Raw genomic sequence first — 24955 nt, forward strand, 5'->3', positions numbered from 1 at the left:
CCAACTTAGATGCTAGAGCCGGTCTAACCCCACCTCCAAAAGGATATTGTACTGCTAGGAAAAGTTGGAGCAGCTCCCATACGAGGAAAGGCTAGAACATTCTGGGCTTCTTAGCTTAGAAGAAAGGTGAGTAATTGGAGACACGAGACTTAACGCCTGGTGTTCGGCAAGTGAATAGGGAGATGTTTTTTCTCCTTCTCTCTGATACTAGAACCCAGTGGGGGGGGGGTCATCCAGGGAAGCTGAATGTTGCAAGAATTAGGACAGACAAAAGGCCGTCCTTCGCAATGGCCATACAGTGGTATCTCGGGTTAAGACCTTAATTCGTTCTGGAGGGCCGTTCTTAACCTGAAACTGTTCTTAACCTGAGGTACCACTTTAGCTAATGGGGCCTCCTGCTGCCGCCACGCGATTTCTGTTCTCATCCTGAGGTAAAATTCTTAACCCAAGGTACTATTTCTGGGTTAGCCGAGTCTGTAACCTGAAGCGTCTGTAACCCGAGGTACCACTGTAGTTAAACGATGGAATTTGCCTACACAAGTAGTAGTGATGGCCACTGACTTTTTTAAAAAAAGGGGGGGGGGAGTCAGAGAAATTCACGGAGGACAAGACTGTATTGTCCCTCCCAGATCAGAAGGCAGCATTTCTCACAAGCAGGAGAGAGCGCTACTGAACAAGTCCTTGCAGCCGAAGAGCTATAACTGGAACCTCAATCGTACCAACTTAGCTGCGATTCCTGCATTTCAGGGGGTTGAACTATAGATCACCCTTGGGGAAACCTCTCGCCCTTAACGTTCCGTGACTCTCAAGGCGTTGTGAATTTTCAGCAGGGACCACACATGCCATACAGTTAAGTGTCGAGAAACCAGGCGAAATGCGAATGTGTGCACCTGCTGTGCTCAGGTCCCAATTGTGGGCTTTTCCCAGAGACGTTTAGTTGGCTATTGTGAGAATAGGATGATGGACTATTGCTTTGTCCCGCAGTCGGGCTCTTATGTAGCCGCATTCCCACCAAAAAGGGCAGGGGTGGATTTGAACCAGGAGCAGGGGACCTGTAGCCCTCCTGATGTTCTTGGACTTCCAGCTTCTGCCCTACTGGACCACTGGCTATGCTGGCTGTGGATGGTGGCAACCCAAGAACATCTGGATGGGCCACAGCTGTTGGGAAGGACTGCAGCTGAAGGATGGAGCATCTGTTTTGTAGGCCCTCTGGTTCCATCACCAGCATCTCCAGGCAGGGCAGGGAGCGTCCCCAGCCTGAGACCCTGGAGAATCGCCACCACTAAGAAAGTTGGGGTTCCCCTCTCCTGATCTGAAGCAAGGGCCCATCAGCACAGCTTTGCACCTCTGAAGGGGGCAGGCCAGGTGACCCAGGCTGAGAAGCCCCACAAGTAAGGCAGCACAAAGGTGAAATAGCCAAGAGCTTGACCTGGCATGTATTTGGCTCAAATCTCCCTTTGGCCACAGACTCACCAGGTGGGAGCCTCACACGAGGCGCTTGGTGAAGAGGCCGACAACGAAGCAGCTTTTACACAAACATGCCTTGCTTGTGCTTTATGGGCACTGAGGTTCGGGCGAAGTGACGCTCCTGTTATTTTTGCATTTTATAGTTGAAATTTGTACTTGTAAACTGTCCCAAGGAATTCTGTGAGTGGACAGTATTCTGTCAACACTGGAAATGAAGGAATAGCTGCCGGGAGTGTAATTGGAAGGGGAAGATTACAGTGGGATAAGGACTTTTCCAAGGCTTTTGCACCCTGCTGAACCTGCCCCCAACCTCCAAAACACACATTTTATTTTCCTTAGGGAAGTACGCAAGTCTTGTTAATATTTTCCTTGTAAGAGAAGACAAGAACACTGGTGAATCAGGCCAAAGCCCCGTCTAGCGCAGCATCCTGCCCTGACATTGACCAACCAGATGCCCCGATGGGAAGCTCACAAACAGGATCTAAGTGCGACAGCCGTTTCCCCACCTGCAATGGCTTGTAGCCATTGCTAGGCTTATCAATGAGTTTCTCTAATCCTCTTTTAAAGCTACCCGATACCTTGGGAGCAAATTCCATGGTCGAAACTATGCCCTGCAGAAAGAAGGGCTTCGTTTGTCTTTCCTGAATCCTCCAGCATATTCAGCTTCATCGGAGGCTCCCTGCTCTTCCCAGCAGGCATAGGGGGGCACAAAGAAGCTGGAAGGTGGGGCAGTTTTCAGTGGGGAAATGGCACAAGAAGAAAAGACGAAGCACCTCCCCCCCGCCCCATGCTGGTCTTCTGCTTCAAACTGCAGCCTCACAGGCTGAATTTCTTAAAACCAAATGGCTGTCTCCCCCCCCAAAAAGCAGCACAGGACACGTTGCTCCTCCTATCAGGCAGGCAAAACCAGCCACTGGGCACAACTTGGTAATTCACCCAAAGACTGCAAAAAACACGCATATATTTCCTCTCCCCTGTGTTTAATTAGAACAGGCAGTCTAAAAATGGACTGTTTCTGACTCTGAACTTTGGAAGGGGGGGAAATCATAATATTTGTATTTAAATATTACAAATTCTTCCAATGATTGTGCTGAGGGGAAATACTGGAGACTGCTTCTTTTCCCATTTTCTCCCATTAATTTCCACATACAACACTTTCAGGGCATTTTGGGGGAGGGGGGTGGATGAGCATTTTAAATATTTGCCCAGCATATCTTTTAAAACCTTTTCAGTTGCTTCCAATTTACTCACCTACGGCAAAAAACAAGAGCCCGCCCATATCTTGAAACAAATTAAGAAGAGTCCTTAAGACCAAATCCCACTTCCAACGACAAAAGGTTTAATGCTTCTAAGCATCTGAGGTTCCGTTTAGCCTGCATACACGCCATATATTTAAAGCACACAGCCTTCCCCAAAGGATCCTGCGAGTTTACAAAGCTGAAATTCCCAGCACGTTTAGACAACAGTTCCCATGATTCTTTGGGGGGAAGCCATGTTGGTGCATATGTAGCCTTAGGTATGATAGGTCATCATGGGATTTTGGAGTTGGAAGGCACCGCAGAGACCATACAGCCCCAACCCAGTGCTCAGCACATGACCCGCAATACAGGGTGCAACTCAATCCTGCCAGGCTCTGCTTACATACCTCCAGCCGGAGAGAGCCCAGCAGTCTGGTTCCACTCTCCAAAGAGTTCCTGCCATTACGAAACTTCTCCTAATGTTCCTAAGCAGGTCCCTGCTTCTCGGCAATTACTAACTGGTTGCAGCCCTGCCCTCCGTCGCTGTGGATTTGTCTATAATTCCCTTTTAAAGCTGTCCCTCTCTAATTCCGTAAGAAGGTGTGCGGTGTGAAAAAGTACTTTTCTGGGCACCTCAGGGGTTGAAGACATAAAAAGAAGAGCCTTTGCAAAACAAAATGTTACAATTTTATTAGAATATCGACAGATTTTTTTAAAATAAAAAGAAGAAAAAACCAAGAGGGATGAGACTTGGCAGGCCCTAATTTAGCAGCCAAAAGGGGCCCAAAATACCCAGTCGGGGTGCTCTTCCTCAAACAGTCTTGTGGGTGGTGTAACTGACAGAGTCAACCTGGACCCCTCATAAGTTTGTGGCAAGGAAGTGCATTTTGGGCTAGTAAACATCTGGCACATAATGCTAGAGCAGGGGTGGTGAACCTGTAGCTCACCAGATGTTGCTGAATGAAAAAGCTCACTGGCCCGGAAAGCCTCGGGTTCCCTGCCCCTGTGATGAGGCAATAGGACAAACCCATCCTTTCCTTGGCACCTGTGTTTTACAAGGAGCAACAGTGCTGGCTGTCTCTGAGGCCAGCTTCCCACAGCTGCTGGCTGCTGAAATACGGTAACTGTGATCACACAACAGGCCTTCCTCTAACTCTGGTGGCAGTGGGGAGGCGTATTCCACGTTGGCTGGTGAATCGTTGGCACGCAGGCGCACCCACAGCCTCCCACTGATTCAAGGCAGAGGTCCTGATGTGCAGTACAACTGAGCCAAAGTCTTGCTCAAGGCAGGGCCCAAGTTCCTGAAGCAAAAGAGGAAGGAAGAGAGCAAAAGGACAGAGGTTAGGAGAGCCAACAACAGGACAATTGTCAAGGCAACGGGGCTCTCCGATGTTCAGGCTACAGGGTTGGACCCTCAGGGTGTGGTTAAGACCGACCGGCCCCTCCCTCGGTACTTTTTCTCGCCTCGTTTCCCAAAATCTCACAGTGAAAAACCCGTTCTAGGCTGCTGACTCTCTTCTCTGCTAGATCTCTGTCCGTTGCCTGAGCTCCCAAACCCACATCCTGTGTGGTTCTTGCACAAGATGCCTTTTGCACGCCGAAGCTCCAGGCCTGGGGAGGGGAGGGGAAACATGCAGTTCTGTTGCTCACCTCTGCAGTTTGCCGCATTTGACATCGCTCAGCAGCTGCTCTTGGCACTGTGGCGTTGGGCAAGAGGCGTAAGCAGCCAGGAGGCTGAAGGGAAAGAGGGAAAGCAGGAGAAGGGGGTCATGGATGGCAAACCGAAACCCATTCAGATGGCTTACAGCAGGGATGGGGAACTTGAGGGCCTCTGGACGGTGCTGGACTACAACTCCCACCACCCCTCACGACTGGTCATGTTGGCTGGGGCTGATGGGAGGTGGAGTCTAACAGCCTTTGTATGCCCTGGCTCAGAGCGAGGAAACCTGCCTTGTGCTAGGCCAGGCTTATTTTGTCCTACTCTGATTGGCTGAAGCTTTCCAGGGTCTCAGGAGGTAAGAGGTACTTCCCCAACCCCGCCACCTGAATCTGGGGGAGGGAGGACACGAAAGAGGTACACAGAAGTATGCATGGATAGGGGGAATGCCTCTCTTGTAATACAGTGGTACCTCTGGTTAAGAACTTAATTCGTTCTGGAGGTCTGTTCTTAACCGGAAGCACCACTTTAGCTAATGGGGCCTCCTGCTGCCGCCGCGCCGCTGGAGCACAATTTCTGCTCTCATCCTGAAACAAAGTTCTTAACCCGAGGTAGTATTTATGGGTTAGCAGAGTCTGTAACCTGAAGCGTATGTAACCTGAAGTGTCTGTAACCCAAAGTACCACTGCACTAGGGATCAGCCTAGCTGCATTGTGGGAGATTCAGGAATGGCAAAAGAAAGGCTTTCTTTACGCAGTGCATAGTTCAACTGTGGAACCGGCTCCCACAAGAAGTAGTGATGGCCACCCCCTTGGATGGCATTAGGTGGTAGGCTGCTTCAAGGAGGAGAAGGCTATCAATAGTTATGAGTTGTAGCGGCTATATTGTACCCTCCAGGATCTGAGGCAGCCTGGGAAACACAAGTGAGAAGAGTGCTGCTGAGCTCAGCTCCTTCTTTAGGGCTCCCCATTGGGGCATCTGGTGAGAATAGGATGCTTGATGGGCCTTTGGGCTGACCCAGATGGGCTCCTAGGTTTCTATATTAAGCTAGGCCAGGGTTTCCCAAACTTGGGTCTCCGGCTGCTTTTAGACTACAATTCCCACCATCCCTGACCACTGGTCCTGCTAGCTGAGGATGATGGGAGCTGTAGTCCAGCTGGGGACCCAAGTTTGGGAAATGCTGAGCTAGGCAATGCAGTAGAGGACAGCCTCCTCCACCACCCCAACCAGCCAATGACCTTGTGTCTTTCATAACCTGTCTCCGCACCTAGCTGGTGTTTTGTATCTCTCCAGGATGGCAGCTGCCTTGTCTCCACTGATGCCGCTGATCTGCATGAGTTGCCGCGCAAAGACCTCACTCACTGTTTGGGCCTGGGAGAGGGAGGGGTAAGAGAGTTGATAGTAATAGTAATAGTAATAGTAATAGTAATAGTAATAGTAATAGTAATAGTAATAGTAGTGGTAGTAGTAACAATAATTTTATTATTTATACCCCGCCCATCTGGCTGGGTTTCCCCAGCCACTCTGGGCGGCTCCCAACAGAATATTAAAAACACGATAAAACATCAAACATTAAAAACTTCCCTAAACAGGGCTGCCTTCAGATGTCTTCTAAACGTCAGGTGATAGTTTATTTCCTTGACATCTGATGGGAAGCCACTACCGAGAAGGCCCTCTGCCTGGTTCCCTGTAACCTCCCTTCTCAGAGGGAACCGCCAGAAGGTCCTTGGAGCTGGACCTCAGTGTCTGGGCTGATCAAGAAAGGTGCCCCCTACCTTCAATTTGCTCTACACACACACACACACACACACACACACACACACACACACACTGGTTAAAAGAAGAAAGAAAGCAAGAGAGAAAAGGGAAGAATAGCAAGCACCCTTTCAGGATTGTTGGCGGCGCAAACAAGAGAGAACTTTGCAAATCAAACCCACGAGGAGAGAAGATGAGGGGGAGACACGGCAGTGGCCTTTAACCACATGAGGAGTCATAGGATTGCAGAGTTGGAAGGGGGCATGGGGATCATCTAGTCCAACCCCCTGCAGTGCAGGAATCTTTTGCCCTAACGTGGGGCTCGAACCCACAGCCCTGAGGTTAAGAGTCTCGTGCTCTGCCGACTGAGCTATCATTGAAGTATGTGGAGTACATTAGAAACTACCTTGTTCTTCACGGCCCCTTCGTTAAACTCAGCAAAGGTCAGAAGCCGGCAGGAGCCAGCGCTGGGCTGCAGAGGGCGCTCCTGCTCCAGTTCCTCCTTGGTACAGCTCAGAAGGGTTTTGTCCTAGGGAAGACAAAGGAGGAACAGTCCTTAGCAGCTACAGGGCTCACAACCTCGTTCTCCTCCACTCTCCCCTTTCAGACTCACAGCACCACCTTTTCCTCCTTCTCCCTGCCTCCAGCGCCCTCGTATGGATGGCCAGCTTTTTCATTATAAACTTGCCGAACATTTGTTTCAGTCCTGGAAAACCCAAGTGAGCTCAAGCGAGCAAAGAACTTCTATTTCATTCACGCGACAGCTAAATGGGCTTGCCTGCTGAAGTTGTCGCTGGATTAAAAGGAACAGAGAAATCTCTGTTTTACTGAGTCGCATCAATGGTCCTCTTAAGCCCTACGTTGTCTACAAACTTGGGTTGCCTGCTGTTTTTGGACTACAGCTCCCATCATCCTTGACCACTGGTCCTGCTAGCTAGGGATGATGGGAGTTGCAGTCCAAAAACAGCAGGCAACCCAAGTTTGGAAAAGCCTGCCTACACCAACCTTGGACTTACAACTCCCATCATCCCTGGCTAGCAGGCCCAGTGATCAGGGATGATGGGAGTTGTAGTCCAAAAAATATCTGGGGGCCCAAAGTTTACACCAGTAGCAGTGGATTTTCAGGGTTGAAGGCAGGGTGCTCTCTCGTAGTCCTGCTGTAGGGATTGAACCTGGGACCTTCTCCATGCAAATAATGTCCTCTGTCAATAAACTATGAGGGTTTCAGACAGGTCTTCCTTTCCCAGCCCTACCCAGAGATGCTGGAGACTGAACCTGGGGACATCTGTGTGCAAAGCTGATGCTCGACCACTGAGCTATGACCCTTCCTTGAAAGAAACCTTAATATGACGAGGTTTCACCAGTTAACTGAATCTCTGTAGAACAGATCAATCATTCTAAAAGGGGTGGTGGTGGACAAACCAGCCTCATCTTTGCTTCCTGGTGATGAACAAGCACATGTGGAGGCCGATGCTCCTTCCCAAAAGAGGTACAACCTACCTCTGTGATTCCAAATGCTTGCATTTTTAAAAATCTGACCATTAACTGAGTGGAGGTTGTTTTTAACTGCCACTCAGAAAGGTATTTAAAAGCAATTAATATAACCTTAGCCGATTTAACATTGCGCCCCGATTATCTGTATGCTGGAGGCTAGGCCTAGGCCTGGATAAATAAGAACCAATCACAACAATAAATCAGTAATAGTAAGTGTTCCTGAGCAGATGCAGAGTGCTGCGAACACAGCACTAAGTAACTCCCAACCAGTCTTGGCACATCTTGGGAGAAAAGAAGCAGGGCAAGGGCTTAAGTCAAATCTTTTAAAACCAAAGGATAAAAATACACAGAAGAGGCAGGCAGTTACAGCAGAGAAACAAACTAAATGTGCCACTCTCCTGGGTGAGCAGCCTCGCCCCCCATTTCACCCCGCTCCAAACTCGCCTCGTACAGTCTGGTCAGCTGACGTGTCATCAGGGTCAAATACGCTGCGGATTCCCGTAGGTCCCGAGTGCGTTTAACGAAGAAGCCATCCACCACCTGGGAAAGACAACGGTTATCTTTTAAAAATAAAATAAAAATAAAAATCAATTTTTATTTGTTTTCACAATCCAGTAAAATAGTATCTATAACAGAGAGAATTGAAAAGACAAGAAAGAAAGCAAAAAAGGAAAGAAGAGGAGGCGGGGAAGAACAAAGGGGTAAGAAACGTTAGAAAACTTCTGGTTTTCTGTCTGCCAGTTACATTAAAGGTAAAGGTAAAAGACCCCTGACAGTTAAGTCCAATCACAGAAGACTCTGGGGTTGCAGCGCTCATCTCGCTTTATTGGCCGAGGGAGCCGGCCTACGGCTTCTGCGTCATGTGGCCAGCATGACTAAGCGAATCAGAGCAGCTCATGGAAATGCCGTTTACCTTCCCACTGGAGCGGTACCTATTTATCTACTTGCACTTTGACTTGCACTTTCGCACTGCTAGGTTGGCAGGAGCAGGGACTGAGCAACGGGAGCTCACCCCGTCACGGGGATTCGAACTGCTGACCTTCTGATCGGCAAGCCCTAGGCTCAGTGGTTTAGATCACAGCGCCACTCACGCTCTGGCCAGTAACATTAGAAAAACGTTATCTGAGACATTTGGTCCATCCTCTCTGCTTTCTGTTAAACCATATGGGAAAGACGACGGTTATCACGGCTGCTGGAAGCTGCCAGTCCCCTTCCCAGGTGCATGCAGCTAAAGCCTTCCCTAACCCCCGAAATATGCAACCCTGAAGCGGTTGCCATGGCAGCGGACAAGTTAGGGATGGAGGCAGGATCCAGGGTGGCTGAGTGCTGGCAGAGCCTGGGGGAAGCATGCACAGCGGCAGCCCTACACAGCCAGGTAGACTGAAGTACCGACTCTCCTGGGGAGCCCCTACCTGGGTGTTGGTCATCGCTTGCTGGAGAGTCTTTTCGGGCAAGCTGAGGTGTTGTGCGGAGCCCGATTCTTCCACCAGGTAGATGGGGTGAGAAATGCCACATTGCCGCAGACGGAACTAGGAAGAAGTGAGCAGTTAGTTATGAGCTGGGGGTGCTGCAGGTGTGGGAGTGGAGAAGCCTTCAGAGCTCTCCAAGTGCATGCTCTCTCTCTCACACACAAAACGACTGCTTTCCAGGGCTCTCGACACATGCTCAGAGGAACTCTGCAATCACTTTCTGAAATGTTGCAGAGTGGCAGAGAGGGAGGGAAGGGAAGCAGGGCATCTCCCTCTTGCTCTGCTGAGCAACCAGCTCCCTTGGGCTCTCCTCCTCCCTAAGTGCCACTGAGCAATGGCCGTCCCATCAGGCTGTGGAGCAGAGAAGGCAAGCAGGACTATTCCTTCAGCTGTGATGGGACAGCTACTGCCTGTGGCTCTCGTCGTGGTCACTGAGCCACGACCATTGCATCAGACTGCCTGATCCCAGTCCCTTCCCTTCACGGGGCTCCAGGCGACTACTCTCCCCACCCAGACACAGCGCAGCACCTTCTGCTCACGAAAACGGCCATCAATGATGCTGCTGCACAGGTCCGGCATCCGTTTCCGTTCTACCACGTAGTCCAGCACCAGCTCCCGAGCGGCAGGTGGCTGTGGCTGTCCTGGAAAACGAAAGAAGGGGGAGGAGGGCGACTGTTTAAAAGAACGTCGATTTAGCCTCAACCTGGTGAACCAAGGGAGAGATACAACCAGAGCCCCCTCCCACAGCGCCAATCAGCCAGCAACGCCCACCAGAGGAATACAGGGCTCCCCAGGACTTCAGGCTCCCTACTGGAAGAATGGTGCAAAGTGAATGTGGGACCCCCTGCAAGCAAGGAAGATCCTCTGCCCCCGAGCCACAGCCTTTTTCCGAAGCATTGGCTGAGTTACTCAAGCTCATCTTGCTGGGGGGCGGGGCGGGTTTGGATGATGAGATGACGCTCAGGTTCTGCGATTCAACGAAAGGCAACTTTCTAGACTTTAAAGCTTTTTCAAAATGGGTAATGCCCAGAGGCTCCAGCTTGGGCCCAAGACTGAGGGGGCCCCAGTGTCACATGTCGTGTCTTGTGACGTCACATGCGTGACATGCATTGTGCGCACATTGTCGAGAGGGGACCGAGGGCCTGGCCCAGTGCCACTCGGCACCAATGGCTGCAGCTCCTCCCCTCTCATGCTCAGGAGGAGCCTGTCACTGATGCTGCACCGTGTTTGGCCAAGGAATTGGCGCCGATGCTAATGCCCCTCTTAGCCTCTGGCAGTAGAAGGAAAGGGTAGGTAGGTGGAACTGTAATGATCAGAGGACTGTCACCCCCTTCCCTGCCTCTGTCCTTTCACCACCTGCCCCTTAGCTCCTGAGAGGAGGTGTGGAACTGCAGAGGGAGCGCTGAGAGGCCTACATGGTCGCATGGATGGAGTTGGAAGGGGACCAGAGCAATTCCTCCCCTTCCCGCATCCTTGGTGCAGTTATAGGTAATTGAAAAGGTGTTCAAGGTACCAGACCCTGTTTTCCTAAAGAAGTCATCACAGGGAAGCAAGGGCACCAGGGCACAAGCCTCCCTGGGTGACCCTGGGAGAGTCACTGCCTCTCAGGCTAACCTACCTCACAGGTACAGATAGGTAGCCGTGTTGGTCTGCCATAGTCAAAACAAAACAAATTCCTTCCAGTAGCACCTTAAAGACCAACTAAGTCAGTTCTTGGTATGAGCTTTCGTGTGCATGCACACTTCTTCAGATACCTCACAGGGTTATATGCGGAGGGGAGAGAACCATGTACGTCAGCTTGAGCTTCTTGGAGGAAAAAGGGGGCACATAAATGTAAAAAAATAGATAAACTGATGCGGGCTATCAGTGAAGTGGCAGGTTCAGAGGGAAGGCAAAATCCTGACATGCTTTTCCAATGGACCCTCCTATCGCATGGCCCAAACCACCCGCCACACTCACCTGCTGCAGGTAAGGCTCTCTCCCTGGCCACCCAGAGGAAGTCCCCGATGTGAAGCTTCCGGATGCTGAAGGGAACATTGTGGCGCTGGAGCTCACTCACCAAATCTTGCTTCCGGGACGTGGGGCCACTAAAGGGGAAGTAGGGGGGGAGGGAGAGCAGCTCTTTAGAGCACATTTACACTGCCAACAACAACAGCAACAAATCAGAGAAGTGGCTATCCTGAGATGATAATCCTGGTTTCAACTGAACTCTTCCCTTTAAAAAAAATTACAGCTACATTTTATTGTTTTTATCACAAAGGCACTACAAAATTGACAGACGTAACACAAGCTTATCTTGTCCTAATGATAAACGTAATTTGTTATCCAAAATATGATTTTATGATCTACATAGGCAAGGAGACAGCTTCTACCGTCTTCATCTGCTCTGTCAAACGCTGGTTATTTGCTGGTTATTAAGATCCACTTTTGCAGCACCAGAAACCCTCTGATCGGCACCTATACCTTGCATGGTTTCTAGAAGCTTCCTGACAGGCCCAGCGAGCCAGATCTGTATTTCCCAACACCCCCATGGGCCAACTTTGACAGGTGGGCAGGACCACACACCTGCCAATCATCAGGTGACACTAGATGATGGATAGGTGGGTGGTCCTACCCACCTGTCTAAGTTGACCTGGGGAGGTGGAGTGGGGGCAAGAGTAGCCAAAGAAGCAGCACCAAGCAGGACTGATCTCTCACTCATCAGCTGATGAGCAAAGAGTTCAGCCCTGGTTCCTGCAGGGGACTGAGCAGGATTTAACCCCCTGACCATCAGCTGACGGGGAGGAGATCTTGCTGCTTTGGCTGTGGGTGGCAGTTACCAGAAAGGGAACCAAAGCATGTAAGTCCATGCAGAATCAAACCCCACCCATTAGCTGTCACCACCTGCCCACCAGAGTGACGGCTGATTGACTGATTGGCGTGGTTTGGGGAAATTAGCCTCACAGGCCAGATTGGGCCATTTTTGCCAGTGGGCTGGGGGATGCCCACCCCTGCTGCTAGGCAGTCAAAGCATACTCCCGTCACGCAAACTCTTGGCTGGTTCCTCTGCTGCTCTGTTTTTTACCTGTCCAAACTGGAACCAAATTGGGAAAGGGGCATTTATTCTGGGTAAATGAATCCAGACATATGTGTTTTTGAGAGTGCCCCATCCCCTACATGTCAGAAACAGAGTCCCCACATCCGTGTGTGTGTGTGTGCTTCACTCCTGCAGCTGCCACTCACCCCGTGGTCTCAATGAAATCCACACAGAGGATAACATCAAAGTTCCCAGGGTGAAAAGAAAACTGGGGTTTTAAGAGCCCTGCCCTTGGCTCTCTGCAGCTTGACCTGGAAAACCAGCAAATTTATTTTGTTATTACATTTTAACGTGTGTTATCTATCTATCTATCTTCTATCTATCTATCTATCTATCATCATCTATCTATCAATCATCTATCTTTCAACGTATTAATTGCTTCCTACATAAAAATTCTCTTAGCAACTTACAGAACTTTATTTGTAGAGTTTATTTGCTGCCCTTCAGCTGAAAAGGCCCCCAAGGCAGCTCCCAAAGGTTCAAAAAGAGCTTTTTAAAAGATAACAAGTATAACAACAACAAAATACGCCAATACATTACAATTAAAAATGTAACAAAAACCCATATAACAAATCCAGCAAAACAACAGCAAAAAAAACCTTTGACAGCAAAATCAACAGGTCATCCTAACGTGGGTTCACAAAATTGAAACAACAAAGCATTAAAAGTGCAATATTTAGCAGCTTACATTTTGTTCCTTCTAGCAGATGATGATACCATAAAATACAAATTATATAACCCAGCAAGATCCTATCTGGCGGAGTGAGCTGTGCGCTGCTCCAGCAGGGAGTGGATTCCATGGTCCTGATAACAGAGACAGGTCTCTGCCTTTCCCTTCCTTCCTTGTTCCTTGGATGTGCTGCCGGCAAAGTGTGCCGGAGGACAGGGCTGGCATACCACTCGAAATTTTTGGGGTATGGGGCGGTGGTGCTGATTGGGAATCAAGAGGCAGCTCATGGGCAGAATTTGAAACAAAAGCAAACATGCTTGGCCAGGACAGAGCGCAGCCTGCACACTAAGCCTCACCTGGGGCAGCTTCACTGCCTCTGCTACTCCCCTCCCCGAGAGCAGAAAAGTAGCTGCTCAGGAAGGAGGCTACTTACCTGGGCGAGGCATCCCTGTCCGAAGATTGCTCGCTTTCATCATCTCCCTCCAAAAGCAGCAAGGGGTCTCCAGCATCAGCTGCCTCAGCTGCCAGCGAGTTGGAGTCCTTCTCCTTTGGCTCATTCAAAGCTGCCAGTTCCTGGGCTAAGGTGAGCCCTGCGTCTGTCAGAGAATATCTGCCGGAGAAGAGGAGGGTGAGTCAAAATGGCCTCCACCCGGCCTCCCCAGCCTCTCTCCCATCTGGTTGATGTTTCCAGAGTTAAAAGGCTGCTGCGCTTCAGCTTTCACTAGGCAGGTTCCCAATCCTAGGCAGGTTCATGCTAAAGATGGTCCAACCCGCTCTATACTTGACAGATCATTGGGTTGCGCAGGAGAAGGCCTCCTGCAGGTCCCCTCTGATGAGGTGGTTTGTTCCCCACAATGCAGGAATCGGGCCTTGAGTGTGGCAGCACCTCCTGCCTGGAACCCCTTCCCAATGCATATCAGACAGGTGATGTCTCTGTTATCCTTTTGGTCAGAGACAACGGCTGACACCACAGAACAAAGCAGGGCTTTCCACTGATGGGGCATGTAGGCAGCAGGGTCCCTGCCCATTTCTCTCTCTGTGTGTGTTTTTGTGTGAAAGATGCCATCCCTTCTGGGACCCAAAGATCCTCCGCTTTCGTCTTTCTCTTCTCTTAAAACATTTGAGCACTTCATACAGTTGGATCGGAGCCTGTAAGCCAGGCATAGGCAAACTCGGCCCTTCAGATGTTTTGGGACTACAACTCCCATCATCCCTAGCTAACAGGACCAGTGGTCAGGGATGATGGGAATTGTAGTCTCAAAAAACATCTGGAGGGCTGAGTTTGCCTATGCCTGCTGTAAGGAAATGTGTGGCTCATGCTAAAAGCTTGCACACCTCACTCCAATACAAGCTATGTGCTATCTATGGATTCTCCCTTACCTCCCAGGTAACTGGTGCAACATCCTTACCTGGCTGGGATATTGGTCTTGAGGACCAACTCCTTGCGAAGCAGAGTGCTGATTGCAGACCAGGCAGTGTTCTTACTCCCAGGATCAGCCTGTTGGGGGAAGCAGAAGCAGCAACAATATACATAATCTCAGGAGAGAAAGGAAGGCCGGGAAAGGCCACCTCAGGGCCTGCAGCAGCAGAATTTTCCCCTTCTTCCCACCAACCCACAAGGTGGGAGGGATCCTGATACCTTTGAAGTGTTTTGCTGATTTTTTTTTTAATGTATTCTAACATTTCTTGCAAACTGGTATCCGCATTATTGTGAGTGCAGGGTCATAAAGAAGACTAAGATATTCCGTAACCAGATTATCACTCCAATAGGGCTCCTCCAAATGGCCTGTTTATTGCGCATTCATTCTGATTTCCTTGTGTAAAACTGACATGGTGTTAAACTAGGTTCGGTCATAACTGAGAACTCATTCCTACCTCTTTGCGGAGAGGTTAAATGGCAATGGTCATTCGTCCTACCATATTTTTCGCTGTATAAGACGCACTTTTCCCCTCCTAAAAAGTAAGGGGAAATGTGTGTGCATCTTATGGAGCGAATGCAGGCCGCGCAGCTATCCCTGAAGTCAGGAGAGTGAGAGGGATCGGTGTGCACTGATCCCGCTTGCTCTCCTGGCTTCAGCGACAGCCTCCCCAAGCCTCCTGAGCAGAGTGGGAGTGCTCCCGCTCTGCTCAGGAAGCTTTGCGTTGCTTTTGCTGAAGCCAGAAGAGCAAGAGGGATCGATTCCTCTTGCTTTCCTGGCTTCGCTGGAAAGCCGCTGCGCAGCTTTCCCTCTCTGCGCAGCGCCCCTTCAGCAAAGTGGGAGGAGAAATGGAAGGGGCTCTGCTTCTCCTGCCGCTTTGCTGAAGGGGCACTGCGCAGAGAGGGAAAGCTGCGCAGTGCCCCTTCAGCGAAGCGGCAGGAGAAACAGAGCCCCTTCCATTTCTCCTCCCGCTTTGCTGGAGAGGTGCTGAGCAGAGAGGGAGAGAACATTTTTTTTCTTGTTTTGCTCCTCTAAAACTAGGTGCGTTTTATGGTCGGGTGCGTCTTATAGAGCGAAAAATACGGTCATTTGCTTGCAGGGTTTTATACGTCTTCCCATTAACCGTTCATCCCTCCCCCATTTTCCCATGTATTTCCTCATCACTTTTCTAACCACAAAAGGTCAGCTTTTGAATCTTAAAAGAGTGGATTGTTGTACGAGGGTGACAAAGGGTTCTAATCCATTTCAATTTCACAAACATAAACTTCTGGGACACGCTGGAATCCCTCCTGCAAAACAGTTAAGAGTCTGGAGGTATCCAAAGATTTTCTTAATTCATCAATCAATCTATATAAGTTTCTTGTTCTAGCCAAAGTGACAACAGTACCAATAAAATAATACAGATCATACAGGAACTCACAAGAAAAAAAGATTTCTCACACAGCGGCTGAGCTGCTCTCTGTAATTCCGGCTTTGTCAGGAAACCTCGGGAGTGAGGATTCTGGAAGAAGGGTCAAAAAGGCAGGATAGATTTTACATTTCCTCCCAGGATTCCCACCTCTTAACACTGCCCCACCTTTGCTGACAATCCCCCAATGTTCAGGTCTTCATCATGCACCTGGGGCTTCCCCACAAGCCTTCTGGGAAAGGTGGGCTCTAGGTTCTCCCCCTCCCCAAATGTTATGTTTTTGAGCTTACTGTTTTCTGCATCAGCTGTTATCTTACCACACTGTCCTGGTACAGAGCCACCAAAATGGCAAAGGCTCCAGAACGGGGATCTGGGAAGTACCTCCGGCCAGGCTGGCGTGATACTGGTTGCTTCTTCTGAAAGGAAAAAGGAAAACCAGGTGTGTCTTCTTCAGGGACTCCGCCAGTCTTACGAACATATGAACACAAGGAAAAGCCCTGCTAGGTCAGGCCAGAAGGGGCCCATCTAGCCCAGCATCCTGTTCTCAGTAGTCATTCAGGTGCCTCAGTGGGAAGGCCGCAAGCAGGACCTGAGCGCAACAGCTTAGTTGGAAGAGCTGAGGCTGAGTGGGAGGGACTTTCCTAAGGCGGGGGTGGGGGGGTGGGACGAAAACTCTAGGCTTGGAGGCCAAATGTGACACTCCAGGTCTGTCTCTCTGGCCCTCAGGGCTCTCCCCAGGCCACACCCCTCCCCAGCCCAGCTGAAAACTTTGAGGTTTTCCCCCCTGGCCAGAACGTGGCCTTGAACTCTGATACTGTTTCTCGCTTGCCTAGATAAAAGATAGGGAGGGGTGGGGGGGGTTATAAAAACTAGCCTTCTGTACAAAAGTAAAAATTATTCGTTGCTCTGTCTACTTTCGCCTCTGGCCCCACCCACCACCAACATGTGCCCCCTGCCAGGTGGACCAGAAAGGAACCCGGCTCTCCATTGAAAAAGGTTCCCCATCACTAGCCCAAAGTGACTTGGTAAGCATGTGACAGAAGCAAGAGTTAAACCAGGGACTTCCTGATTCATAGCTAGTTCTCAATGCCCTTCTATGGGATAAAAGTGGAAAATCGGGGTGGGAGGTGGGGGAACTGACCCAATACTGTTCCATGTTTTCATGAGCAAACCAGGCCGGCTACCTTCCCTGACTGCTACCCTGCCAGCCACAATGCCTCTTTTCAAAATTTGATGAAAGGTCTTTTATGTTGCAAGGCCTTTGACCATTCGGGGAGGAGCAGAGCGCGCACTTTGTAGGAGAGCATTTTGGCGGGCAGGCTAAGAAGCGAAATGGATAAATGTGCTTTCGGCACCATCCACTGGGAAAGCTGCCTGCCCCAGGACCCATGGAAATATGAAAGGCAGCTGTGCGTGGGCACTACATGATCCTCAGCCACACCTCTCAGAGGTGCGGCATAGCAATGTGGCAATCAAACTTTTTTTGCGGGGGCGGGGGGGCAGGACAGCAAAGAACCAGAAGGCAGTAGCTTTTAAAGCTTGCACCATGTGGTTTAAATTGCACAACGCAAGCTGTCAAGTTACACAGGACTCCATTTCAGGCCAGTGTTCAAGCAAATGATGAATAGATGACTTTTTACTTCTTCTGGTTGACAGCAAGAATAGGTATTAATTCATCCATGAAGCTGCAGCCCAAGAGGGAGTGAGAAACTCAGGCTTGGAAGCCAAATGTGTTCCTCTGAGCCTCTCCCTAAGCGACACCCTATTTATCTATCTATTTAGAACATTTATATACTGTACTGCTGAATTATGACAGCATCTAAGGGGTGTGCAAGAAACTCACCAATACAGTAAGTAAATCAGAATTCAGTCAAAATCCCAGCTGAAATGTCTTCAGTACATGCTGGACATTCTGCTGATCTCAAATGGGAGGGAGGTCCTCAAAATCTGAGTCACAATGCTGAATGTACAGCTCCTGGTGGATTTGAGGTGGGCATCCGAGCCATGCGGGGGGGTGGGGGAGCACTAACAGTGACTCTACTGAAGACATCAATGATGAGGAAGGGATCAGGCGGTCCTTAAGGTATCCTGGACCCCCTTGTAAATTAAAACCAGAACCATGGGTGCTTTAGTTTGGCTGGAATGCGTCTTTAAACTGTAATAATGTCTCTTACTTGCCTGGTGGAGGATGGAGAAGAGTGTGGGTGCATTTACAGTATATAGAAACCACTAACTTTTGCATGGCTGAAATGCAGCCTGCTGTACAAAGGTTAGGAGTGATGCCCATTTGTCCTCCCACTTGTGCCTCTGGCTGCACCTACCACTGCTGGTTGCCAAGGAGAGAAGGCTTGAAAAGGTTCCCCAACCCTTGTTCTAGTCTATGACCTGCACCATCATTCAATGAATGTTTGGCAGCCCATTCTGATGATAATGCACATGTTGCATTCTCACCTTTAAGTGCTTGGCACAGGAATGGATGAGCAGACTTGGGTAATCTGCCAGCGCAGCAGTGGCTGGGACGATTCGTGGGGAAAGATCACAGCATCGTCACCCTACCCCAAATCCACTCAGCCCCACTCCAAGAGACGGGAAGAGGAAAAGAGGGGAAGTGGGCTGCCTCTTGAATTTAGGAGGAACTCGCCCAGGCAGAGAGAGTTGAGACATGGCCATACTAATAGTTCAACTGCTTGTAAGGGCAAGGTATTTACACAGACCTTTAAGCACTGTCCTTTGTTTTGATCTGGCTCTGTGGCACAGAGGGCAGGCTGGACCGCTTGATCCTTCTGAGAAGAAGCTGTGGCTTGCAGACCTGGAATTCACAGTATAAACTCTGTTTAATAGATGTTTAGTGGAGACTAATGGAATTCCACAGCTGAGACCAATGAAGGAGATTTGCTCATATGTGCACTTCTCTCTTCCCCCTGCTCCCCCCCAGGAGGGAGAGACATAGAAAGAGAGAGGGGGCAAAAGAGCAAGCAGCCGTGAATGCATTAAAAGACTAAGCTTTCCAAATGCCAACGTCCTGCTTAGCTTTTGTTCGTTTAATGAAATGTTACCAGTTTTCAAGTTTACATTTCACCATAGCCATAAGGACCAGAAACCTGTGCAGCTTTAGTGATAAATGAACACCCCCAAGGCCCAACCTAGATGATGCCAATTCCCATGCTGCCCTGTTCATATCAGCCCTAAACAGCCTTAGACTGCAATCCAATATGCAGCTACCTGGGAGTTAAGTGTGGGGCTGGCTTCTGCATAGACATGCACGAGATTGCACTGTGAGGCCTGCCTGCATCCATTGGAATTTCCCCTCATCACCTGACACCCTCCTTTTTATTCCATCCCTCTGATGTGCAGGAGTTGGCTACCCAAAGCACAACATTCACTCTGTCAGCATGTAAATGTGGAACTTCCTTCCAGGGTTCCAGTTACAGATAGGTAGCCGTGTTGGTCTGCCATGGTCAAAACAAAATAAAAAAATTTTTCTTTCCAGTAGCACCTTAAAGACCAACTGAGTTAGTTCTAGGTATGAGCTTTCGTGTGCATGCACACTTCTTCAGATACCTGTATCTGAAGAAGTGTGCATGCACACGAAAGCTCATACCTAGAACTAACTCAGTTGGTCTTTAAGGTGCTACTGGAAAGAAAATTTTTTTTATTTCCTTCCAGGGGATACTCACCAGGCTCCTCCTTGAATATGACTTAAGTGGCAAGAGAAGACTCTACTTGTTTCAGAGGGAAGAGACAAAACACAGTGGAAGGGTACTTCTTTGCATACAGAAAATCTCAGAGTCAATCCCTGGCATCTTCAGGTAGGACTGTATGACACTCTGGAGAGCTTTTGCAAACCACTGTGGGCAAGCAATACTGTGCTACATGGACAGATAGTCTGACTCAGTATAAACCAGCCTCCTATGTTTCTATTTAAACCAGCCCTTTATTCAGTACCATGAGGACTGGAATCTTACTTTCTATTTAAGGAACAGACTCGAGCACACATTGGACCTTCACACGGCTGCCTCACCACTCACCTGTCAACACTGTGCCATCCTGGGCTTGGCAGTGTCTCTCCAGCCGCTCGTCTAGCTGGCGGCAGATGTGCTCACCAAAGTACTGGAGGATCCGAGCCTCGCGACCGCTGCGCAAAGGGAGTGGGTATTTGCGGAGAGAGCTCAGCGCCTGAACACAAGGAAGAGGATTTATTGTTTTGATAGTAAGGAGAGGTGCACATGGTTTCCCCTGTCTCTTCACTTTGACTAACAAGGAGAGCAGTTCAGGCTGGGGTCTGTGAAATTTGAACTAACCCATACATATTCTCTTTGGTCAGTTCATAGTTGCTGATACTTAGGGCTGGATCCAGACTTCAATTTCAACCCGATACTCACTTTATTTGGGAGTAAGATTTCAGTGGGGCTTATTTCTCAGTATACAGTACAGTATATGTACAGGATTGCTTTGTAAGTGATATTTAGAAGATACATATTGAAATTAGTAACTAACATGGGTGGACTCCAAGTCAAGATCTTACCCATCATTTATGCATGTTTATCTATCCTGCTTGTTCAGCCACAAACACAGCAGGGACCTTATTCTTAGCTATGAGTAAAGCTGCATAGCACTAGAGGAAAATGTATTGGGAGAGAGGAGGAAACAATCAATTTCAGATGCAAGTTATCCTAATGACCAGCTGGGGAGAAAAGTCCAAGAAGTTTAATATTATGTGTTAGCATTATATTACTACATTATAAATTGGGTACTGAGGGGAATCCAACGAGCGCGAAGGGGGATATGGGCGGAGCAAAACACCCGGAGGGCGTGGCCTGCCACTAGAGGGCGTGGCTTACCCGTTCATAGGCGCGTTGGCTCCTGAGGCGCCCGCGCTCGGCGGCCTGGTCGCGCCACTCCTGGAGCCAGCGCGTAAATAAGGGGTTCGGGCCCCCCTGAGTGGGCTTCGGCATCTTCCGAAGGCGCCGGAAAGTTTCTCCTTTCTCTTTGACCCGGAACTCGACGGGGAGATGAAGCGGGGAAGGCAGAGCGGCCTGCCAGGCAGCGACTGCGCACGCGCGCTTCGCCCCCTAGAGGCCGACGGGCGGAACCGTAGACGCATGAAAAGGGAAGAGCGGCCGCTTCCGCGTTCCCGCTCTCAACCAGCCTTCTCTCCAGAGGCGAAAGTGAGAGAGGCGCCTGGGCAGCTCAAAAATGACAGCCGCTTTGCCCGCGAGTCGGTGGGGCAGGATGAGTCTCCCGTAGGCAACTGAGCGCTGGATTTGGCTCTGGGGAAGGTAAAAAGAAATACGACTCGCCTTTGCTCACAAAAGCCAACCAGACCCACCTGAGCCTCCCACCAGTAAGCATCGCAGACCTGCAATAGGGCATAGCTGTCAACTTTTCCCTTTTCTTGCGAGGAATCCTATTCGGAATAAGGGAATTTCCCTTTAAAAAAGGAAAACGTTGACAGCTATGCAGTAGGGGTGTCATAGCGGGCAACACTGCAGGGTTGTTGCAAGCTACTGTACTGTTTCAGTCTCAGCCCTACCTGCATTGGGACCAATTACTACTGGAGTGCATTTTGAAGGGCCCTTGCAAACTACTCTCTCGGCTTCAGGCAAGCCTCCATTCTGCAGTACTCAGAAAACACTGCACCGCAAGGCTGTCGCAAGGCACTCCCAACTACAATCTCCAACCTGCACCATGGAAATAATGAGATGCACGTGCGTTTGTATTAGCTGGGCTAATTTATGAATATGTTGCAAAACTACTTCTTTTTTTAAGGAAAGAGGTAGAGCAGAAGCGCCCCTCTTTGCTGCGATCTGTTTTGGGGTGTGTGGACGCACTAAGAGTTGTATCCAGTATTAGCCCTACTTGGAGTAGATGCTCTGATAATAATGAACGTGATCTCACTTCGACCAATTTGTTACAATGGATCTACTCTGAACAGAGATTAGTTGGCAGCAACTCTAAACGCCCAGTCACAATTATGTGCATATATTAGACCAGGCTTCCTCAAACTGGGCCCTCCAGATATTTTTGGCCTAAAACTCCCATGATCCCTAGCTAGCAGGACCAGTGGTCAGGGATGATGGGAATTGTAGTCTCAAAACATCCGGAGGGCCGAGTTTGAGGAAGACGGTATTAGGCTTTCCCATGGGTTACTATGAGCTGCTGCTTCTCCCCTCTTTGGACCTGGGATACATTTAAACTGCTCAATCCCTTTCTAACAGGAGATGCTGCATGCCTTCTGCATGCAGTGCTGATGCTTTGTCACCGAGTTACAGTCCCTCCCATGAAAGGGAAGAAGCTGCAAATTATTTGTCCGTCTAGGCCAGTGGCATCTGCTTTGACTGGCAGCCGCTCTCCAGGGTTTCCACCAGAGAAGGATCTTTCTTTCCCATCACCTGCTACTTTGATTCTTATAGCTGAAGCTGCCAATTATTACTCTGCTCCTAAGTGCCTTTTCATGTTTACATAACACAGATTTAGATTGCTGCCTTATTAAGAGAACCTTAATATGCACTGCTCCGCTTTGCAAATTTAAAAAGACATCTGTGAACCAGGAAGGGCCATTTCTCAGTGGTTTGACCACAATTTTTGCATTCAGGAGATCCCAGAGGCTCAATCCCCAGCATCCCCAGGTAGGGCTGGCAGAGAGCCCTGCCTGGAGAGCTGCTGCCAGTCAATATAGTTAGATGGACCAGTGGGTCTGATTCTGTATAAGGCAGCTTCCTATGTTTCAGAATAGATTCTTTCTATATAATCTCCAAGGTGATTGTCATGGCCTCTGGCTAGCACAAAAAATTTATTGAAGGAGTGGACCTCCAAGGTGGCACATGGTTCATGAGACGGGGTTGGGGAGAGTAGATGGAGTAAGACTGAAATCATCCTTCCGCTCCTGCTGTCAGGTGTGTAGTCATGCTGTGTTCTTTGAAGATTGCTCATCGGCAGGCAGGCAGAGGCACTGTATGTGCTAAAGGTGTGGTTACACCTAATTCAATAAGAGGCAAGCCGCGTGAGCAACAGAGAGGTGCTATGAAGTCAGCTGCCTGCAATTTGTCATAGCTCTAACACACCCTGCATGTCTGCCTGCAGCTTCCGAAGGGTCTTCTGCATTTGGATGTTTTGTATAAGATTTTTTTTTTTGTGGTACTTGGTTCTTTCACTTACATGCACATTTATTGAATTAAATTAGAATGTGGAATCATGATTTATAATTTGGTACAGTATTTGGTTTTGAATGTGGAAATTGTATTGTGTTTCTTACACAGTGGGACCTCGGTTTTCGAATGTTTCTATTGACGAATGTTTCGGTTTACGAACGCTGTAAACCTGGAAGTAAATGCTTCGGTTTTCAAACACACCTTGGAAGTTGAACATGCCACGCAGCTTCTGCTGATTGCAAGATCCTGAGGCCTAGCTGTTGGCACCCGTGCACCACAGAGGTGATATTTGGGCTTATTTGGTGACTGTATGCAATCAATCTGTGCTCATCTCATCTCAGGAGCTCTCTTGCGACCAGTTTGTTTTTGTGACTGTGGAACCCAGTGCATAAATCTGTATTCATCTCATCTCATCTCAGGAGCCCTCTGCCAATCACCCCGTGCTGTGAGAAATGGATAAAAGCTGCAAAGCCAAGAGAATCCTTAACAGAATAACAATAGAGGTGAAGAAGGAAATTATTTCCAAACATGAAAGTGGTGTCCGTGTAAGTGATCTGGCAAAGCAGTTTGGTATTGCCAAATCTACAGTTTCTAGCATCTTGAAAAATAAAGAAGCCATTAAAGGAGCCAATGTTGCAAGAGGTGTTAAAACACTTACAAGACAAAGAACACAGACAATTGAAGAAGTGGAAAAATTGCTTTTCATATGGATAAATGAAAAACAGTTGGCGGGTGACCGCATTTCTGAGAGCATGATTTGTAAAAAAGCTTTACATTTGCATGCTGACCTCATCAAAAGCACCCCTGGAACAAGTGCTGAGAGTGATATTTTCAAGGCAAGCAGAGGGTGGTTTGATAATTTTAAGAGGAGAAGTGGCATCCACAGTGTGGTGAGACTTGGTGAAGCTGCCAGTGCCATCAAAGAAGAGGCCAACCGATTTGTTTTGGCATTTAAAGATTATGTAGAGGCAGATGGTTTCCTTCCGCAACAAGTTTTCAACTGTGATGAGACAGGCCTCTTTTGGAAGAAAATGCCAAAGAATACCTACATAACAAAGGAGGAGAAATCATTGCCAGGACACAAGCCTATGAAAGACAGGCTAACCCTTTTATTATGTGGGAATGCAAGTGGAGATTTTAAGGTGAAGCCTTTGCTAGTCTACCATTCTGAGAACCCCTGGGTATTTAAGAAAAACAATGTCATAAAAAGCAAATTGCCTGTGATGTGGAGGGCAAACAGCAAAGCTTGGGTAACCAGGCAATTTTTTATTGAGTGGGTTCATGAAGTGTTTGGGCCAAGTGTAAAAGAATACCTCCAGTACAAAAATCTTCCAATGAAGTGCCTGCTTGTTATGGATAATGCTCCAGCTCACCCTCCAGGGTTGGAGGAAGAGTTGGTGGAAGAGTTCAGTTTTATCAATGTAATGTTTTTGCCCCCCAACACAACTTCTCTCCTCCAGCCCATGGACCAGCAGGTCATACCCAATTTTAAGAAGCTTTACACCAGAGCACTGTTCCAAAGGTGCTTTGAGGTTACCTCAGACACAGAGCTAACCCTCAGAGAGTTCTGGAAGAATAATTTCAATATCCTACATTGCTTACATCTTATAGACAAAGCATGGAGGGATGTGTCTCAGAGAACAATGAAGTCAGCATGGAAGACATTGTGGCCAGAAGCTGTCCCTGAATGTGTATTTGAGGATGTTGAAGAGGATGCTCCTATTGTTGAGGAGATTGTGTCTCTGGGAAAGTCCATGGGCTTGGAAGTGAGTAGTGATGATGTTGAGGAGTTAGTGGAGGACCACAAGACGGAACTCACCACAGAAGAACTTCAGAACATTCTGAAGGAGCAGCAACAGGCGGCAACTGAGGAATTGTCTTCAGAGGAGGAGGAGGAGGAGAGAAGAGACAGTGTTCCTACTGCACTGATCAAAGAAATGTGTGCAAAATGGGTTGAAGTGCAAAGTTTTGTTGAAAAATATCACCCTGATAAAGCTGCTGTAAGTCGTGCCACTAACACTTTCAATGATAATGCTATGTCTCACTTTAGACAAATTTTAAAACACCGGAAAAATCCTTTTTGTTCAGATTTGTAAACTGCTAAGGGGGTTTATGTTGAAATATGAAGTGGTACATAAATTAAGTAACTCCT

The 24955-nt window shown here is 48.7% G+C and overlaps 1 protein-coding gene and 1 long non-coding RNA gene across 2 annotated transcripts; one reads left to right on the forward strand and one right to left on the reverse strand.

The window, feature by feature from the left end:
- Positions 1 to 3369: 3369 nt before the first annotated feature.
- MUS81 (MUS81 structure-specific endonuclease subunit) lies at positions 3370 to 20627 on the reverse strand. Its single transcript, XM_081842341.1, has 16 exons — positions 20494 to 20627; positions 19681 to 19828; positions 18367 to 18461; positions 15970 to 16068; positions 15665 to 15745; positions 14236 to 14324; positions 13260 to 13436; positions 12303 to 12407; positions 11040 to 11167; positions 9609 to 9721; positions 9024 to 9140; positions 8056 to 8151; positions 6524 to 6646; positions 5630 to 5733; positions 4356 to 4439; positions 3370 to 4006 (listed from the first exon to the last, which is right to left on the reverse strand). The coding sequence occupies exons 1-16, from the start codon at positions 20605 to 20607 to the stop codon at positions 3940 to 3942; spliced, it is 1740 nt and encodes a 579-aa protein (XP_081698467.1). The 5' UTR covers positions 20608 to 20627; the 3' UTR covers positions 3370 to 3939.
- A 164-nt stretch (positions 20628 to 20791) lies between these two features.
- On the forward strand, positions 20792 to 24955 carry LOC309330640. The gene is made up of 2 exons (XR_014151524.1): positions 20792 to 20931; positions 22912 to 24955. It is a non-coding gene; the product is annotated as an uncharacterized lncRNA (long non-coding RNA).

This window comes from Podarcis erhardii (genome assembly GCF_964252035.2).
Source record: "Podarcis erhardii genome assembly, chromosome: 15".
In the NCBI taxonomy this organism is placed as follows: Eukaryota; Metazoa; Chordata; class Lepidosauria; order Squamata; family Lacertidae; genus Podarcis; species Podarcis erhardii.